Source organism: Panthera pardus, unplaced genomic scaffold (genome assembly GCF_024362965.1).
Source record: "Panthera pardus isolate Hobbes unplaced genomic scaffold, ASM2436296v1 HiC_scaffold_24, whole genome shotgun sequence".
NCBI classification, from domain to species: Eukaryota; Metazoa; Chordata; class Mammalia; order Carnivora; family Felidae; genus Panthera; species Panthera pardus.
The window spans coordinates 134,107,489-134,121,582 of NW_026526810.1; the positions used below are offsets into that span (position 1 = coordinate 134,107,489).

Here is a 14,094-nt window from a genome sequence, read left to right on the forward strand (position 1 = left end):
AGGCCAGGGGGCCCCTGCGGACGCGGCTGCCTCCCGGAAACTGGGCGCTGTGGGCCCAGCTCAGAGTCGCGGCTTCCCGGCCCTCCGATCCCGGGCGTCATGAGACCAAGAACAGTGTTAGTAATCCGTAACAGATGCTTTGGTTTGGCAGCCTCTCGCCCTCTCGGGATAAATGGAGCGGGGCTGTAAACGGAATGTTCCCACGGGCTCACAATCATGAACACACTTAGCCACTTGGAGTCATGTATTCAACAAACAATTACTAGTGTCTACAGCACACACACTGGGGTGGCAGAGGGGGCAACAGCAGGGTCCCCACAGTCTAGTGGGGAAGAGGAGGCCGATGCGGGTACTGAGGGGCAGGACAAACTGAAAAGTGCTGTGGTCAGGTGCAGAGCCGAGCACAGTGCCGGGAGCCGGCCTCTGGCCGCGGGGGTCTCCGTGCCCAACCCTGGACTTAGTTTTCCAGCAAGCCTCTGTCTTTACCCCTGTGCCTCTCTGTTCCCTTTTTGGCTTGACATCCTTTGTCCTTGCTTGATAAATTTGTACTCTGTTCTCTTAAGCTTTTGTTGAAAAAGCCCAGAAAGGTCCTTACTGGTAGGGTGGCAGGGGATTCCCAGTTGACTGCGCTAGAGGGCGTGTGGCTGGGATGGAGGGGCTGCGTACTCCTGGGAGAAGGTCAGAAACCTCCTTCCCGGTCTGACGCGTCACGTCCCACAGCTGGCGGGGCAGGTGTCCTGCGCTTTTCCAGAAGCATCGGCCGGGCGAGAGCGTGAGGCCGACTTCCGGCTGCCTGCACTGCGGGCTGGGCTGCACGCTGTTCCTGTGTATTAGTGTTATCTCCAGATGCACGAGGGGTTTTCGTGCCAGGTCCAGGAAGATCCCTGGCTGTGTACAGAAACTCTGGGGTGTGGTTTGCGCCTTTTCTTTTTAAGCGAGGGATTTCAGCAGATACTCAGTAGCAGTCTCTGATGTGTGGTCTAAAAGCGTTAACTGCTGAGCCAGTGACAAGACTGGTGGTGCCTCGCTTGGGGCTGGGCCCAGCAAGTACTCACCGCTGTCCGAGGGACTCCCGAGGTCAGATTAGCCTTGAACAGTTGGGGAAACTGAGGCCCAGAGTCACACAGTCTTTCTCCTCTAAGCTCCTGACATTAGGACTGTTCAGAGCTTCACAGATGTCTCACATGCCACCAGGAGGGAAATGACAGGCTTCAACTTTTTGCACACTCCTATGTACACATACCCATACACGTACCCGTACAAACGCCCAGATGACAATAGGATTGGACCACTTGTCCCAACAGAGACTTCTTCTGGGAGAGAGCCTGGTTGTACCTACTGCTCAGAGCAGCCTGTTAGGTCCCGCGGGGGAGAAAGTCCATCAGGCTGGTGACCCAGCGTCATGTAGCATAAACCAGCCTATTCCCATGCATTTCCCCCCTGCTGGTCAACCGGTTGTTTTGATCACATAAAGACAGCCTGTCAGAGAGAGGCCCTCGTGAGACTTGACCTTAGCTTCCCTTCCAGCTCCGTGTGCCTCCGGGCACCTCAAAGCCGGGGAGGGTGGGAGCTGTGTGGACCAGTCAGCACGGGCACAGAGTATATGTGGCCTGCTGGGGGTTGGGGGGGGGGGGGTGGCGGGGAGGAGGAAGGAATTGTCGGTTTTCATTTAGTAAAGGAAATTTTATATGTACTTTTCAAAAAAATAATTCACTCATTCATTCATAATATTTTTAAAAAGAAAACATTTGCCTGAACCGCCCTCAGATGCTAACCGCTTTAGACAAAGTTCATGATGTCTGGGGACAGTACAGAGTTTCCGTACCCAGCCAAGATGCAGAGAAGACAGGTGACTACGTGGAGCTCAGAGACCAGGTCCAGGCTGGAGAGCAGTCGGTATCCTATGAAAACGAAAACAAAAATCCCAAAATACAAGCAAGATGAATCTTAGGCAGAAGACATGGGTATTTTCTTGCATTTCAGTTTCGTTAGTGGTGATAAAGCAAACAGAGACAGGCCAGCGCCGTTCACACGGGGAAAAAAAAGAATGGGGTTTTTTGGTTAGCGCCAGGTTCGGTTTGCACACGTAAGGTGTTGAATACGGCAGCCGCAGGGAACCCGTGTCTGTAATTGCAACGGGCAAGATAGCTGTTGGTGTGTAAGCACGTGCTCGGGCAAAGCACAGTAGTGGGCACTTCTGCCCGTGCCACCCTGAACGACCTGTGGTGACCCAGGTCCCCCCTCCCCCGGCCCCGGCCCCCAGGAGCTGCAGTTCCCTGCATAGCACGCCGGCTGAGCTGTTTGCCTCCCCCGCCCGGAGCCCCACATCCCCTTCCTGAGCTCGCCTGGGGCTGAGGCCCTTCGTGGGCAGCACACAGGGCGTCTTCTTTAGAAAGTCACAGAAAGTCTCCAGGCCCCCCAGCGCCTCCAGGCTCGCTGAGGCGTGGGACGAGCCGCCGCGTGTTCGGTAGCTGCGAGCCCTCTGAGGGCAGGGACTGCCCTGCTCATCTCCGCATCACTAAGTGTCTTTGACTCACTGGCCTCTGTGCTTGTCACACTGATGCGAAAACATGACACTCGGCCGTAGGACCTGGACAGGGAGGGAGCACGGGACAAAGCAGGGGTCACTGGAGGAGAGTGAGCGGGGACGGCAAGGGGGCTTGCGGCTTTGTCCCGTGAGTAACAGGGGAGGTCCCTCCAGCCGTCCAGTGGACCATCCCAGGCCGTCCAGGACACCTCTGTGACTCTGGAGGACACAGGGAGGGGAATGTCGCTTAGAACGAGGGGGGGCTGCCGAACGGCCAAAACCACTTCACCACCGAAACTACTTTGGGGAACAATAAGCCTCCCGCCAACAAGCAGTTTCGGTTCAAGGCCTCGTCTGCACGTAGAGCTGCTTTAGAAGGCAGCTTTAGAAGACCAGCTGCACTGGTCATGACTGTCCGTGGCTTAGGTCATCTCTAGGCCCTGAGGGCCTGCAGGGAGCATTGATTGAGCACCTGCTGTGTGCCAGGCTCCGGGCCTGCAGGCATGCCCCTGTCTGTGCTGTAGCACGACGGGTCACTTCGGGTCTTCCACAAAGCAGACCCCAAGACCCTTCGGATGATAAGCAGGCGAGATTCGCGGGGAACCGTCAGTGAAGGACAGAGGGAGTGGGAGCAGGCAGGGGGAGCCTCAGGCCGTGATGCAGGTGTGAAAGGAGAAGGGGCAGAAGGGCCTAGTGGGAGGCGTCTCAGGCCGATGGAGGGCCCCGAGCGAAGGTTTCCCCCCTGGAAGATTCCCCACGTCAGGCAGGAGCGAGCTGGCACATCAGTCGTTGGTGGAGAGCAGCCAGAGAAGTGTGGCCTCTGTGCATGCCTGGGTGGGGCACCCAGGGCGGCGGAGGCTGGGGCCGTGGGTCAGCTCCGCTCCCACAGCAGGAGACCTGCAGGGCACACTCGAGTGGCGGCTACACAGGGATTCTAGAAAGCGGGGCCCATCTCACAGTACCTTCCCGGATTTGCTTCCCCAGAGTCATCCCGAGGGCTTCGGTGGGCACGTGCCACCAAGCGGTAGGGCTGGGGTCTCCGCTCAGATCCCTGTGACCGCGGAAGTATGTCGGGACCGCATTAGGAACACACACCTGCTTGGCATTCGCTGTCAGCGACGGAGCGTGTCAGCAGCGGTCAGTGACACAGTTGAGGCCATAACCTTATCTGTGCTCGCTTCACGTGGCTGTGGAACCATGGTCTGAACCAAGGCCTGTCTGCTGCTGTGTCCTCGTTCCTCTCACTTCTACTGGGTGTCATCAGCACGGGCAGGAGCACTCCTCCTCCTAAGTGCAGTCTCGTGCGAGATACACGGTCTCAGGCTCCCAGACTCAGAAAAGTCAAAGCACAGCACCATTTGCTTTTCTTCTTTCTCCCTAACCTGGCTGTCTGTGGGGAGGAACCACGCCTGTTTTGATCATCACTGATTTCCCCTTAAATGTTTGTCGAATGAATGAATGACTTATGGGGAAAAAAGAAGCAGCACCGTTGCATAACAATTCACTCCCGATGTGACTGGCCACGCACAGAGCTCTCAACACACGGCTTGGTCGGCTGAGGTCAAGCCCACCCAAGACTCTTGAACCCCAGAGCACAGCTGGGGGGGGAGGGGCGGCCAGCAGGAAGTTTGAGACCCAGCACTGGCCCAGCAAGTCGTTGGCTGGGCAGTCGTCAAATGTAAAGCAAAGCAGAGGAGCATGTGTGGCAGGGCTTGTGTGTACCCTGGACACACGATTATTGTTAAGATTGTAACAGTCTGTGCACTAGGTCACCTGCTGTCTGAGTCACAGGGGAGCTGGGTCCTGAGGAAGCCCAGTTCTTTGGGAGACTTAGGAACTGACTGTGTAGGCCAGGTGGAGGTTTCCAGGTCAACCGAGGGCCAGCCCCCAAACACCCCTATTTTGTCACCCAACCACTGGGGCTGGGGCAGGGATCTTTTTCAGATACTTTGCTTCTCTGACTCCTTAAGTGGACATCACATGACTTTTTCTTGTTGAGACTGCTTAGTCTCAACGTTATGATTATCTGTTATTATGCAAACTCCTTCTATATTGGCCTCGAATTGTTGGGCTTTAAATATTGTTTCTAATTCTGAAATTGCATTTATATGCCCTCCTTTGCTGATAACTGCCACTCCTCACAGTTATGGGCGTGCCTACCCGTAACGAGCATGCCTTACCTTTTCAGTTTGGGAATTCTCGCGTGCTAGAGACCGAGAAACTATGCATCCAAGATTATCGGGCTCATATGCCAGTGAAGAGGCCAGCGGGCTCAGAGAGCCTCCCTCTCAACACCCCGGCAGGAGCTGTGTGTGGTGCACTGATCTTGGTAGATGACCACTTTCTCTCTCCCGGGGCTTTTAGTGCTGCTCTCCTGGTTTCCGTCATGTTCTTAACAGACGAAGTTGCTTGGGAAATGCCTTCAGCAAAGTATGGTACGACCCTCTTGTAGTGTCATCTGTATCACTCTGTTCTGCAGAAGGTCAGCTAATCGTGTTGTTGTCCGCAGAGCTTGTATGATGCTTCCCTATCATAATGTCAGACGTTGAGCCTTTTGTTAGATGTTGTGAAGAATATTATGTGTGTCATCTGCTTTACAGTCAAAAAAACTGGGTGGAAATCCCAAATTTAGTCTCCGAATACCTGTGTGCATTTGTGTAAATGTTTCCAAGTCTCTGAGCCACTCTTTGCACACTTACAAAATGGGGGCAACGAATGGCTACGTCCTACGTTGTGACACTTGGATGCTTTTAATGCAGTGTCTTATTTAACACCATGACCGGAATGGTGTAGACAGTTGTGGTTGGAATTCTTGTCTCATTCAAGCACTTTTTCCCTGAAGGGAAGGCTGTCTTTTCTAAGCTATGGGAAATGTTGGCACAGTATTTCCTCTCTACTCCTCGAGGTCTTTGGAGAATGAAAACAGCCCTTCCGGGGGCAGTTGGAAGCCCTGACAGTTGGAAGTTTCTTTGTGTCAAGGAGCGGTCAGCCTCCGTTTCCGAAAAGGGAAAGCCGGCTTCCAGAACCCTTACAGCTGAGGCTGACGCTTACGTTTTCTCTTGGTCTGCAGTGAACAGAGTATCTGCCAAGCCCGGGCTTCCGTGATGGTCTACGATGACACCAGTAAGAAATGGGTACCAATCAAAGCTGGCCAGCAGGGGTTCAGCCGGATCAACATCTACCACAACACTGCCAGCAACACCTTCAGAGTCGTTGGGGTCAAGCTTCAGGATCAGCAGGTGAGTGCTTGGGGCCACAGGTTATACTCAAGGGCGTATGCACCCCCCCCATCACACACACATATAGTGAAAATAGGTAAAAATACATAAATAAAATCAAAATTTGGAGTCAGAAGATGTGGGTTCACATTCTGCCCCCATCTTCTCCTACGAGACCTTGAGCAAACTGTCTGTTCTGAACTTCATTGTTCACATCTGTCTTATAGAGAGGGTCATCCCCACTCTGTCTTCCTCGCTGTGTGGTTGTCATATATAACATAATATAACATAGAATAAAATAACGGATGTGAAACGGCTCTGAAAACGATACTGCAGACCGTGCTAGTGTTACTTTCCGCCTGCGTGGCCATAAGTGATACGCTGTGAAAAGGTCTGGTTCCTCGGCCCCCAGAGCGTTGCTTTGGAAGGAATATCAAGGTGATGCGAAGAGTCCGAGATCACTTCTGTCCCTAAGAGCACATCCCGGGCACATCAGACCAGGCGGCTCGTGAGTGTGCCCGGTGAGTCTGTGCAGACACACACGAGATCAGTCCGCCTGTGTGTGTGAGGAGTAGTCGTGCCCACGTAGCTCAGGCAGAGTAGTGTGCTATGACCCGGACTAAAATAGAGATGTGGAAGAAGGGTTTGATGTAGCTTAACCACAGTGACTCTGGTTGCTACTTCAAGTGTTCTTCCTTCAACTCTCAGAGATCGACAGGGACATTTTTAGCAGTGAAGTTAACACTTCTGTGGTTTCAGCATTTATGAAAATCTCTACCCAAATAACGTCTCCGGGCACCCTTTGTCGGCCAAGCCCTTGCTAAACTGAGCAGCAGGTTAGCTGTTGTCTCTGCAAGAATCCGCGTGTTAGCAATTGGAAAACCAAGAACAGAAACTTAGGACTCTTGTTTTTAGTATGTTGCCTATTGAATGGGTTTCTGCTTTGGCCAGAACAGCCCTGTTAAGTTTCAGATTCTTGTGGCTGAAAGGGAGAGCCCCACCGCAGGACCCCTCATAAAGGTTCCAGCCTGGAGCTCTTGGTACCTTCAGAGGCATCACTTTCCCTGGCCGAAGAGCCTTACTCCTAGCAAGGTTTTTCTAGAAATCTTCCAGAAGCTGCTTCCCTGTTCTTCCAATTCATTGGTTCTGGCTCCGCCTTTCAGAGGTACCCTGTCCCACGTATCGCAGGATATACAGCCCCAATCATGGCGACCGCCAAAAACATCTGCCACGTTTCCGTAGCACCCCTGGGTGGCGGCTGGGAGGGCGGCACCTCCCCGCTACGTGGCTTTGACGTAAGGCCCATTACCCGGTGCGGTTCCTGAATCGCCGTGGGTGGTCCCTGGGTGATTGCTTTTACTAGGACAAGTTTCCCGTGCCCTTCCCACCTCTTGATTGGCCTCCGGGCACACTAGGAAGACCGCGCAGTGTGCTGGAAATGGCCGGGCGCCGCGGAATGGGACTCCCCGAAGCCAACACGCACCTTGCTCTCCGGGGCCTCGGCAGGAAGCACATGTCGGGGCTCCTCTGGGAGGTGACCTTTTCCCCCACGCGGGGAGGGACTGGCGGCGGGCCTCAGTGATGTCCCAGAGAAATTCGAAGGCTCTGTTGACTCTGAGAGACTCCCAGAGGCTGACAGAGAAGTTACCGGCACAGCCTTCCACCTGGAATCGCATGTTCAATTGGCAGGTTCCTGGAATGTGGTTGACACTCTTTCCCCAGATGGACGGCTGTGTTCCTGGGAACAGAAAAGGCGTTCTTAGTAGCCAAGGCTCTAGAGAAAGTGGCAGGAAACCTGGCCCACAGTGGCGCCTCTGCGCCTCCAGAGAAAAGATTGATTTCCACAGATCTGGTTTTCAGTCCGTATGGAGCGCGAGGTCAAACATTTCAGGACAGGCAGAGATCCCTGGGTTTATAACCCAGTCAGGATATCGTGCACATTTCATGCGCCGCATGGCTCATGCAGCACTTTTCATGTCTATTATTTCAGCCTCCCAGGAACCCCAGAGGGTAACAGTATATGAATTATCACCCCTGTTTTGCTCAGTAAGCAGATAGAAAGCCAGGTGATGGTTTGTGGCGAGAGGGACGGGCACACTGTAGTATCGTTAGCGGAGGGCTAGCCCGAGTCTCACATTACAGGTGAAGAAATACCAAAAGGTTTGTAGTTGAGAATGAGTGATGGCACCAAAAATGTTAGCGAGCTGTCAGGCTGAATTAATACCAGGGGTCCAGGAGAAGGGGGCTTATAGCCCCGCTCTCTATGTGCCGGTCAGACTTCACCCGGAATGTCGGGACGGAACCCAAGTGCCACAGGCTGGGATCTGTAAGGGGAGGGCGCCCGGACGGTCACAGGTCTGCCAGCAGCACTGCACCGTGGGACGGCTCAAGGGGGAGCAAGAGAGAGTCGCCAGGAGAGGAGAAGGCCGAAGGGGCAGGGCCACGGTGTCCACACCGCCCACGGACTGTGCGTGGAGGAGAAGGCGTGCTTTTCTGTGGACCCCCGAGACGGGGCTAGGAATGCCGCGTGGACACTGTTATGAAGGTTTGAGCTCCGTGGCAGGAAATGCGTTCTTCCACGCACGCTGTTAGAGGGCGGAACGCGGTGCTTTGCAAGCCCACAGGCCGGCTGGCTGCTCGGTAAGAAGTCTGGGAAGGACGCCCCTTCTTTGGTAGAGATTTGGGCGAGCGACCAACCTGTGGGTTCTGTGGCTTTTAGACCCAGGTGAATGTGTGGGTCAGGGAGACTGCTTTCCACCGTTAAGTGTCTTCTTTTTTTTTTTTTTTTTTTGTCAAGGGCCCTTGACTGCTTGTACACAGAGACCTCAGAAGCAGGCTCGTCTTCCCTTGGAAGACAGAGAAGGCCCCCTCACTCAGTCCTACACCCGTGCCCCGAATAAACACGCAAGCTTGCTAACTGTGGGCTCGTGCACAAAACAACGTAGGACCTTTTAACATAAGTTTCTCTGTCAGCAGCTGTCCTTCCTTCTCTGTCAGCAGATCAGTCCTTCCAGATCTCGGAGAATCATTTTGCAAATAAAGCTGATAAGGACACAGACTGAAGTGGAAGAGTGGGAAAAGGCAAATCTTACCAACACCGACCAGGAGGGGCTGGTGTGAGTGTGTTACTGTTACGTACGATAGGCTTTAAGGCCAGAAGTGTTACTAAAGGTAAACAAGGACCTTTTTAAGGATAAAAAGGTCAATGGAAAATGAAGAAAGAACAATCCTAAAGTTGTACACATCTAATGATATATCTTCAAAACATACAGGGGTGCCTAGGTGGCTCAGTCAGCTGAGCGTCTGACTTCAGTGATGATCTCATCGCTCTGGAGTTCGAACCCCGCGTCGGGCTCTCTGCTGACAGCCCAGAGCCCGCCTCAGTTCCCATCTGCCTCTCTCTCTGCCCCTCCCCAGCTTGTGCTTTCTGTCTCAAAAATAAATGTAAAAAAATGTTTTTAAGATAGCAAAGAAAACATATAAAGCAAAACGGACAGATCTAAAGAGAGAAATGGACAAATCCAGAAGCAGAGTTGAAGCTTCTAATCAGACCTCCGAGAAACCGACTGAACAAGCAGACGGAAATAAGTAGAGATAGAAAATAGCATTATAAACCAACGTGACCTAATTTACATTTATAGAAACCACAGGCAGAATATAGAAGGTGGAATATTCAGTCTTCTCACGTCTGCACTGAACATTTACCAAAACAGACCAGGCGCGGTCGTTGTGACCCGCTAAAGCCTCCTCTCATCTTGCCTCAAGATCCCTCAACCATTCTTGACTGTAATGTGGTTTCCAGACCTCCTTCCACCGAAAACATTTCCCTCTGGCTTGCTCTGGTTGGCTCTCAGCACTAAAAGTGCAGCCCCAAAAGCGGAGACACTTGAACACAGAACTGCTGGTAGGGACTCCCCGCGGCAGAAAGGAGCAGGACCTACCAGCCCACTCTGGTCTCTGCCGCCGTGAGTGTGCTCTCATCTTAAAAGCAGCTAACCAGCACTCTCTTGCTCTCACTCTCTCTGTCTCACTCTCTCAAAAATAAAGAAACTTAAAAAAAAAAAAAAAAAAGGTGGGAGGTGACACCTGCGTGGCTCAGTCCAAGCGTCTGACTCTTGGATTTCAGCTCAGGTCGCGATCTCACGGTTCATGGGTTTAAGCCCCGCGTGGGGCTCTGCGCTGACAGTGTGGAGCCCGCTTGGGATTCCCTCTCTCCCTCCCTCCCTCCCTCCCTCTCTCTCTCTGCCCGTCCCCATTCACGTAGGCTCTCTCTGTGTCTCTCTGTGTCTCTCTCAAAAATAAATAAACTTCCAGAAGAAAAGAATGGTTAACCAGAAGTCACTGTGCCCCTTCTCATGCATGCATGCCACAAAGCCTCCAGCCCTTTTTCTGGTGATCTGGAGCTAACCCTAGAGAGAGCCACCCCAGGAACTTTGTGCCAAAATGTGAAACAGTTGTTTCTTTAGCTGATTCAGCTCGCCTGAGCTCACATGTGCTCACTCTCTGTCTCTCTCTTCCCCCTCCACTGTGGGATGCCCCAAGCCCACCTTCCACCTGGCTAAGACTTGGAAAAAAGCTGTTGTGGATAGTGCCCGTATTTGCTGTCCTCTGGCTTTACCTTACCCAAAGCGCGGCAGAATGGAGCCGTCGAGGAGCGTGATAAATCAGGGGTCGCGTCTTAGGGCCTAGCCCGCTAGCAGGGCGGCTTGGCCACGTCCCTTTGCGTTTATGACTCTTTTCCTGAGCTCGCCTCCCTGGCCCGCGGGGGCAGCAGACGGGGTTAGGTCCAGCTTCAGATCACAGAACCTGGAGCCTCAGAGCCGGCGGAGGCTGAGCAGTCCTGAATGTCTCCTAAAGCAGACCCTTCCCGTGGCGTCACCCACAGCCTCGTCCACGCTCTGCTTGCATACTTTGGTCTGCAGCCAGCTTGCTGTCTCTCGGTGCTCGCACGCGCGGGATTTAACCCTCGCGACGCGCCATGAGGCTGCCTTGCCGTAGGCGTGTCCGCTCTTCCCACTTTCCAGGTCAGAAAAGGGGTGACTATTAAGTTCCATGAGGTCGGATCGCGTGACGAGCGGTAGACAGCGGCTCCGGGCCTCCCGCCGCCTTCCCCGAGCCACACTTGCTACGGGTCACCTCGAAGAACTTGGAAATACTTCCCCATTAAGCGTCTGAGAGAGTAGTTGCAAGGCCAGGCCGACCCGGAGCGACTCCCCCAGCTGCTTGCGGGCACCTGAAGGTCCGGGCTCTGCCCCCGTCTGCTCTCCACCTTCCCTGCTGGGCCTGGCTGGCTCCTCGCGGGCAGCCGAGGTTTGCCAGTGGATCAGCAATGCTGTACGTTGGTGTGGCACCTTCGCTTTTCTAACTGAGCCTTTTAACTGATAGCCCGTTTCTTAATGCAGCCGAAGTACGAGACACTGTGCACACGGGAGGCAGAGATAGGAGCCGGAAGGCTCTCGCCCTTGGGGGTCTCTGTGCCTAGACATCTAGATAAGACGTGCATCGCAGCGTGGCCTTCCCAGTAGCCCCACTAGGCTGGGAGAGCATTACTACCCCCATTTTATAATTGGAGAAACTGAGCCCCAGAGAAGTGACCGCTGTAGGGGGTGTGGCTGTGAGCGAGGACCGGCACCTGGACCCCGAGAACCTGACTCCCAGCTCCGGCCTCCCATCCGGAGCATAATTATTTACCTAGAAGAAACAGCTGGCTTTCAAACCCTCGCCGTTGCGTAGATCACACTGGAAAGCTGCCTGGCCTCGCGGTCCCCTTCTTCTCACCCCACCCCCGCCTCTGTGTCCCCTGGTAGCCCCAGGGGACACACTATCCTTGCCCCAGAGCTGTTGTGTCCAGCTCACTTACCTTTTATTTATTTACACGCATTTCTCTGTCTTCCCCACCCCCCCCCCCCACCCCAGGTTGTGATCAATTATTCAATCGTGAAAGGGCTGAAGTACAATCAGGCAACGCCGACCTTCCACCAGTGGCGAGATGCCCGCCAGGTATACGGCTTAAACTTCGCGAGTAAGGAAGAGGCGACCACGTTCTCCAATGCCATGCTGTTTGCCCTGAACATCATGAATTCCCAGGAAGGAGGTAAGCGGGACTCTGCCTTGGCCTGGGGCGGAGACCCCCCCCCAACCCGCACCCTCCCACGGCACTGGCTGTCTGGTGTCCCAGCCCCGCCGCCGCGTCAGGCTGATGCTGTGTGGGTCCTCAGAGAGGCCTGCTGCCGGATTTAAAGATGTTTCATTAAAGATGTTAACAGTTGGAAGGAAGAGAGGAAGACGGGCACGTCTTCTTGCCTTTTGTGAGCTATGTTGCTCTGTGTTGGTGCGTTCCTGAAGCTCTGCGTCCAGATACGTTTTATGTTTATTATCTTACTTCCGTATTCTAGAGCACGTCTTGAGCAGAGATGGGAGGGAACAAATACATGATGTATTCATGAATTCTTCATTCCTGTGGTCAATAAACTTTTACTAAATGTTTACTGAGTATAAGGGACTGGCTGGGCAGGACAGGTAAGTAATGAGCAGGCGGCGTCCTTCCCCTCCCCTTAGCACTTGGAGTAGGTACATCCCTAAACTGCTAATGTGGTGCCTCATACGTGCTCTCCCCGGGCGTGGGCCAGGTATGCAGGGGGCACAGGGCGGAAATCTGGGCTGCGGTTCTGAAGGGTGAGGGGGCTCACGAGGCAGAGGAGGAGCAGGCATGTCGGGCAGAGGGACGACGAGGGCATCCAGGCCTGAACGCCTGGCGTGTGCGGGGAGAGCCCCCTGCAGGGTTTCTGGGGCCTCGGGCACACATGATGAAGAGTCCCAAAGACCTGGAAGACGATGGGCGGGCTTGGTACTTGGGGTCAACGGGGGCCTGGAGGAGGGAGTGGGGCCGGGTGATGCCAGCATAAGTCTCTAAGCAGGGCAAAAACACTTGTGGCTTTTATTAGAAATTGGCAGTGTTAGCTTCCGAGGGAAGACAGAAGCTTTCTAAGGCGTGGGTGTCTGGCTGCCCACGGGTACGGTCCTGCCCTTTGCCAGAGATCTTAGCCTTGGTAGAGCCTGCTAGTCACGAACAGGGCTTAGGGTCATGCCATTCAGTGTGAGTCGTGGCTCTGCCACATTCTAGCTAAGGGACGGGCCTTGGACAGGTCACTTCATTTTCTGTGCCTCAGTTTCCTTATCTGTCAGATGGGGGTGACAAAGGTTGTTTTTAGACTTGATTTTATTTTATTTTTTTAAGTAGGCTCCACACCCAACGTGGGGCTTGAGCTAACAAACCTGAGATCAAGAGTCACACGCTCTACTAACTGAGCCGGCCGGGCACCTTCTAGGGGTGGTTCTGAAATTTAAACGCGCAGAGTCTAAAATGCTTAGCAGGCTGCCTGACACACATCCGTCACCCAGTGTTGGCGTTTGTCGGTGTTACGACCACTGTGGCGGCTGGCGGAGCCGGGGTGGGAACTGGAGGGGCTTGGTACCTAAGACCCAGGGGGAGATGGCTTCTGTGTATCCATTGGGCCCGACAGATTGCAGCTTTGGGGCACAATTTAAACTCTAGGAGAATTTTCTTTGAGTAAACAAGACGTCTTGAGTATGTTCCCATGGGTCATACGCAGAATCATACCCGCAGAGCGCTCTCTCCTAAACCGAAGAGCCTCGTGCTTCGTGGTGAAGTGAGCCGGGTTTAAGGTTTCCGATCCGAACCTCCTCATCTGCCCCAGGATGTGAGCGCTAAGCTTCATTCGATCTGTTCAGATGGCTATGTCGAGGGGCAGAGACAAAGTTTTGACTTAATCAGACAATTGGCCCTTGCAAGGCAAGTGCTTACTTTAAATAAAAACTACTCGTTGCTTTATTAAATCTTTATTACATTCACCCTGGTCACAGGGAAGTCAGCTAATCAACCCTCGATGGCAGATGAGAGCCCCTGACTGTTGGGAGGAAGTCGCTCACGCAGGGCCGCGAGGAACCCAGAGCTCCTCCGCCCGCCTTGGGCTGAGGGTGGGGTCACCGGGTGAGAGCGGCCTCGTTGACAGCCCACACCGTGACAAGCGGCGGCCTGTCCCAGTTCGTCTGCTTCTGCAGGCGTGACCTTCTGGTGGAAGATCTGGTGGCGCCGGGAGGGTTTTAGCTTCTCCTTCACCTGCGGTGTGACCCCTGCTGGGACCACGCAGAAGCTGGAAGTGTGCCGCTCTGCGAGCTTTTACACGTGTATGTGCCTGACACCCCCCCGCTGCCTGCAGGTCCCCAGAGAGACCCTGTCCCTCCCCCTCCCCGCCAAGGGTAGGGGGGACGTCAGCTTCTGAGACGACAGAGCGGTTTGCCTGTGTTTGAACTTCGCTATGTGTGTAT

At 54.0% G+C, this 14,094-nt stretch overlaps 1 protein-coding gene across 5 annotated transcripts in view; it reads left to right on the forward strand.

Annotated features, from left to right (window-relative positions):
* The window catches only part of EVL (Enah/Vasp-like), a 151,131-nt gene that overhangs the window by 87,872 nt on the left and 49,165 nt on the right, over positions 1–14,094 (forward strand). For all 5 annotated transcript variants that reach the window (XM_053889812.1, XM_053889807.1, XM_053889808.1 and 2 more), the window contains exons 2-3: positions 5,598–5,766; positions 11,662–11,839. In XM_053889812.1, the coding sequence (XP_053745787.1) occupies positions 5,598–5,766; positions 11,662–11,839 (347 nt within the window). The remainder of the gene's footprint in view (positions 1–5,597; positions 5,767–11,661; positions 11,840–14,094) is intronic.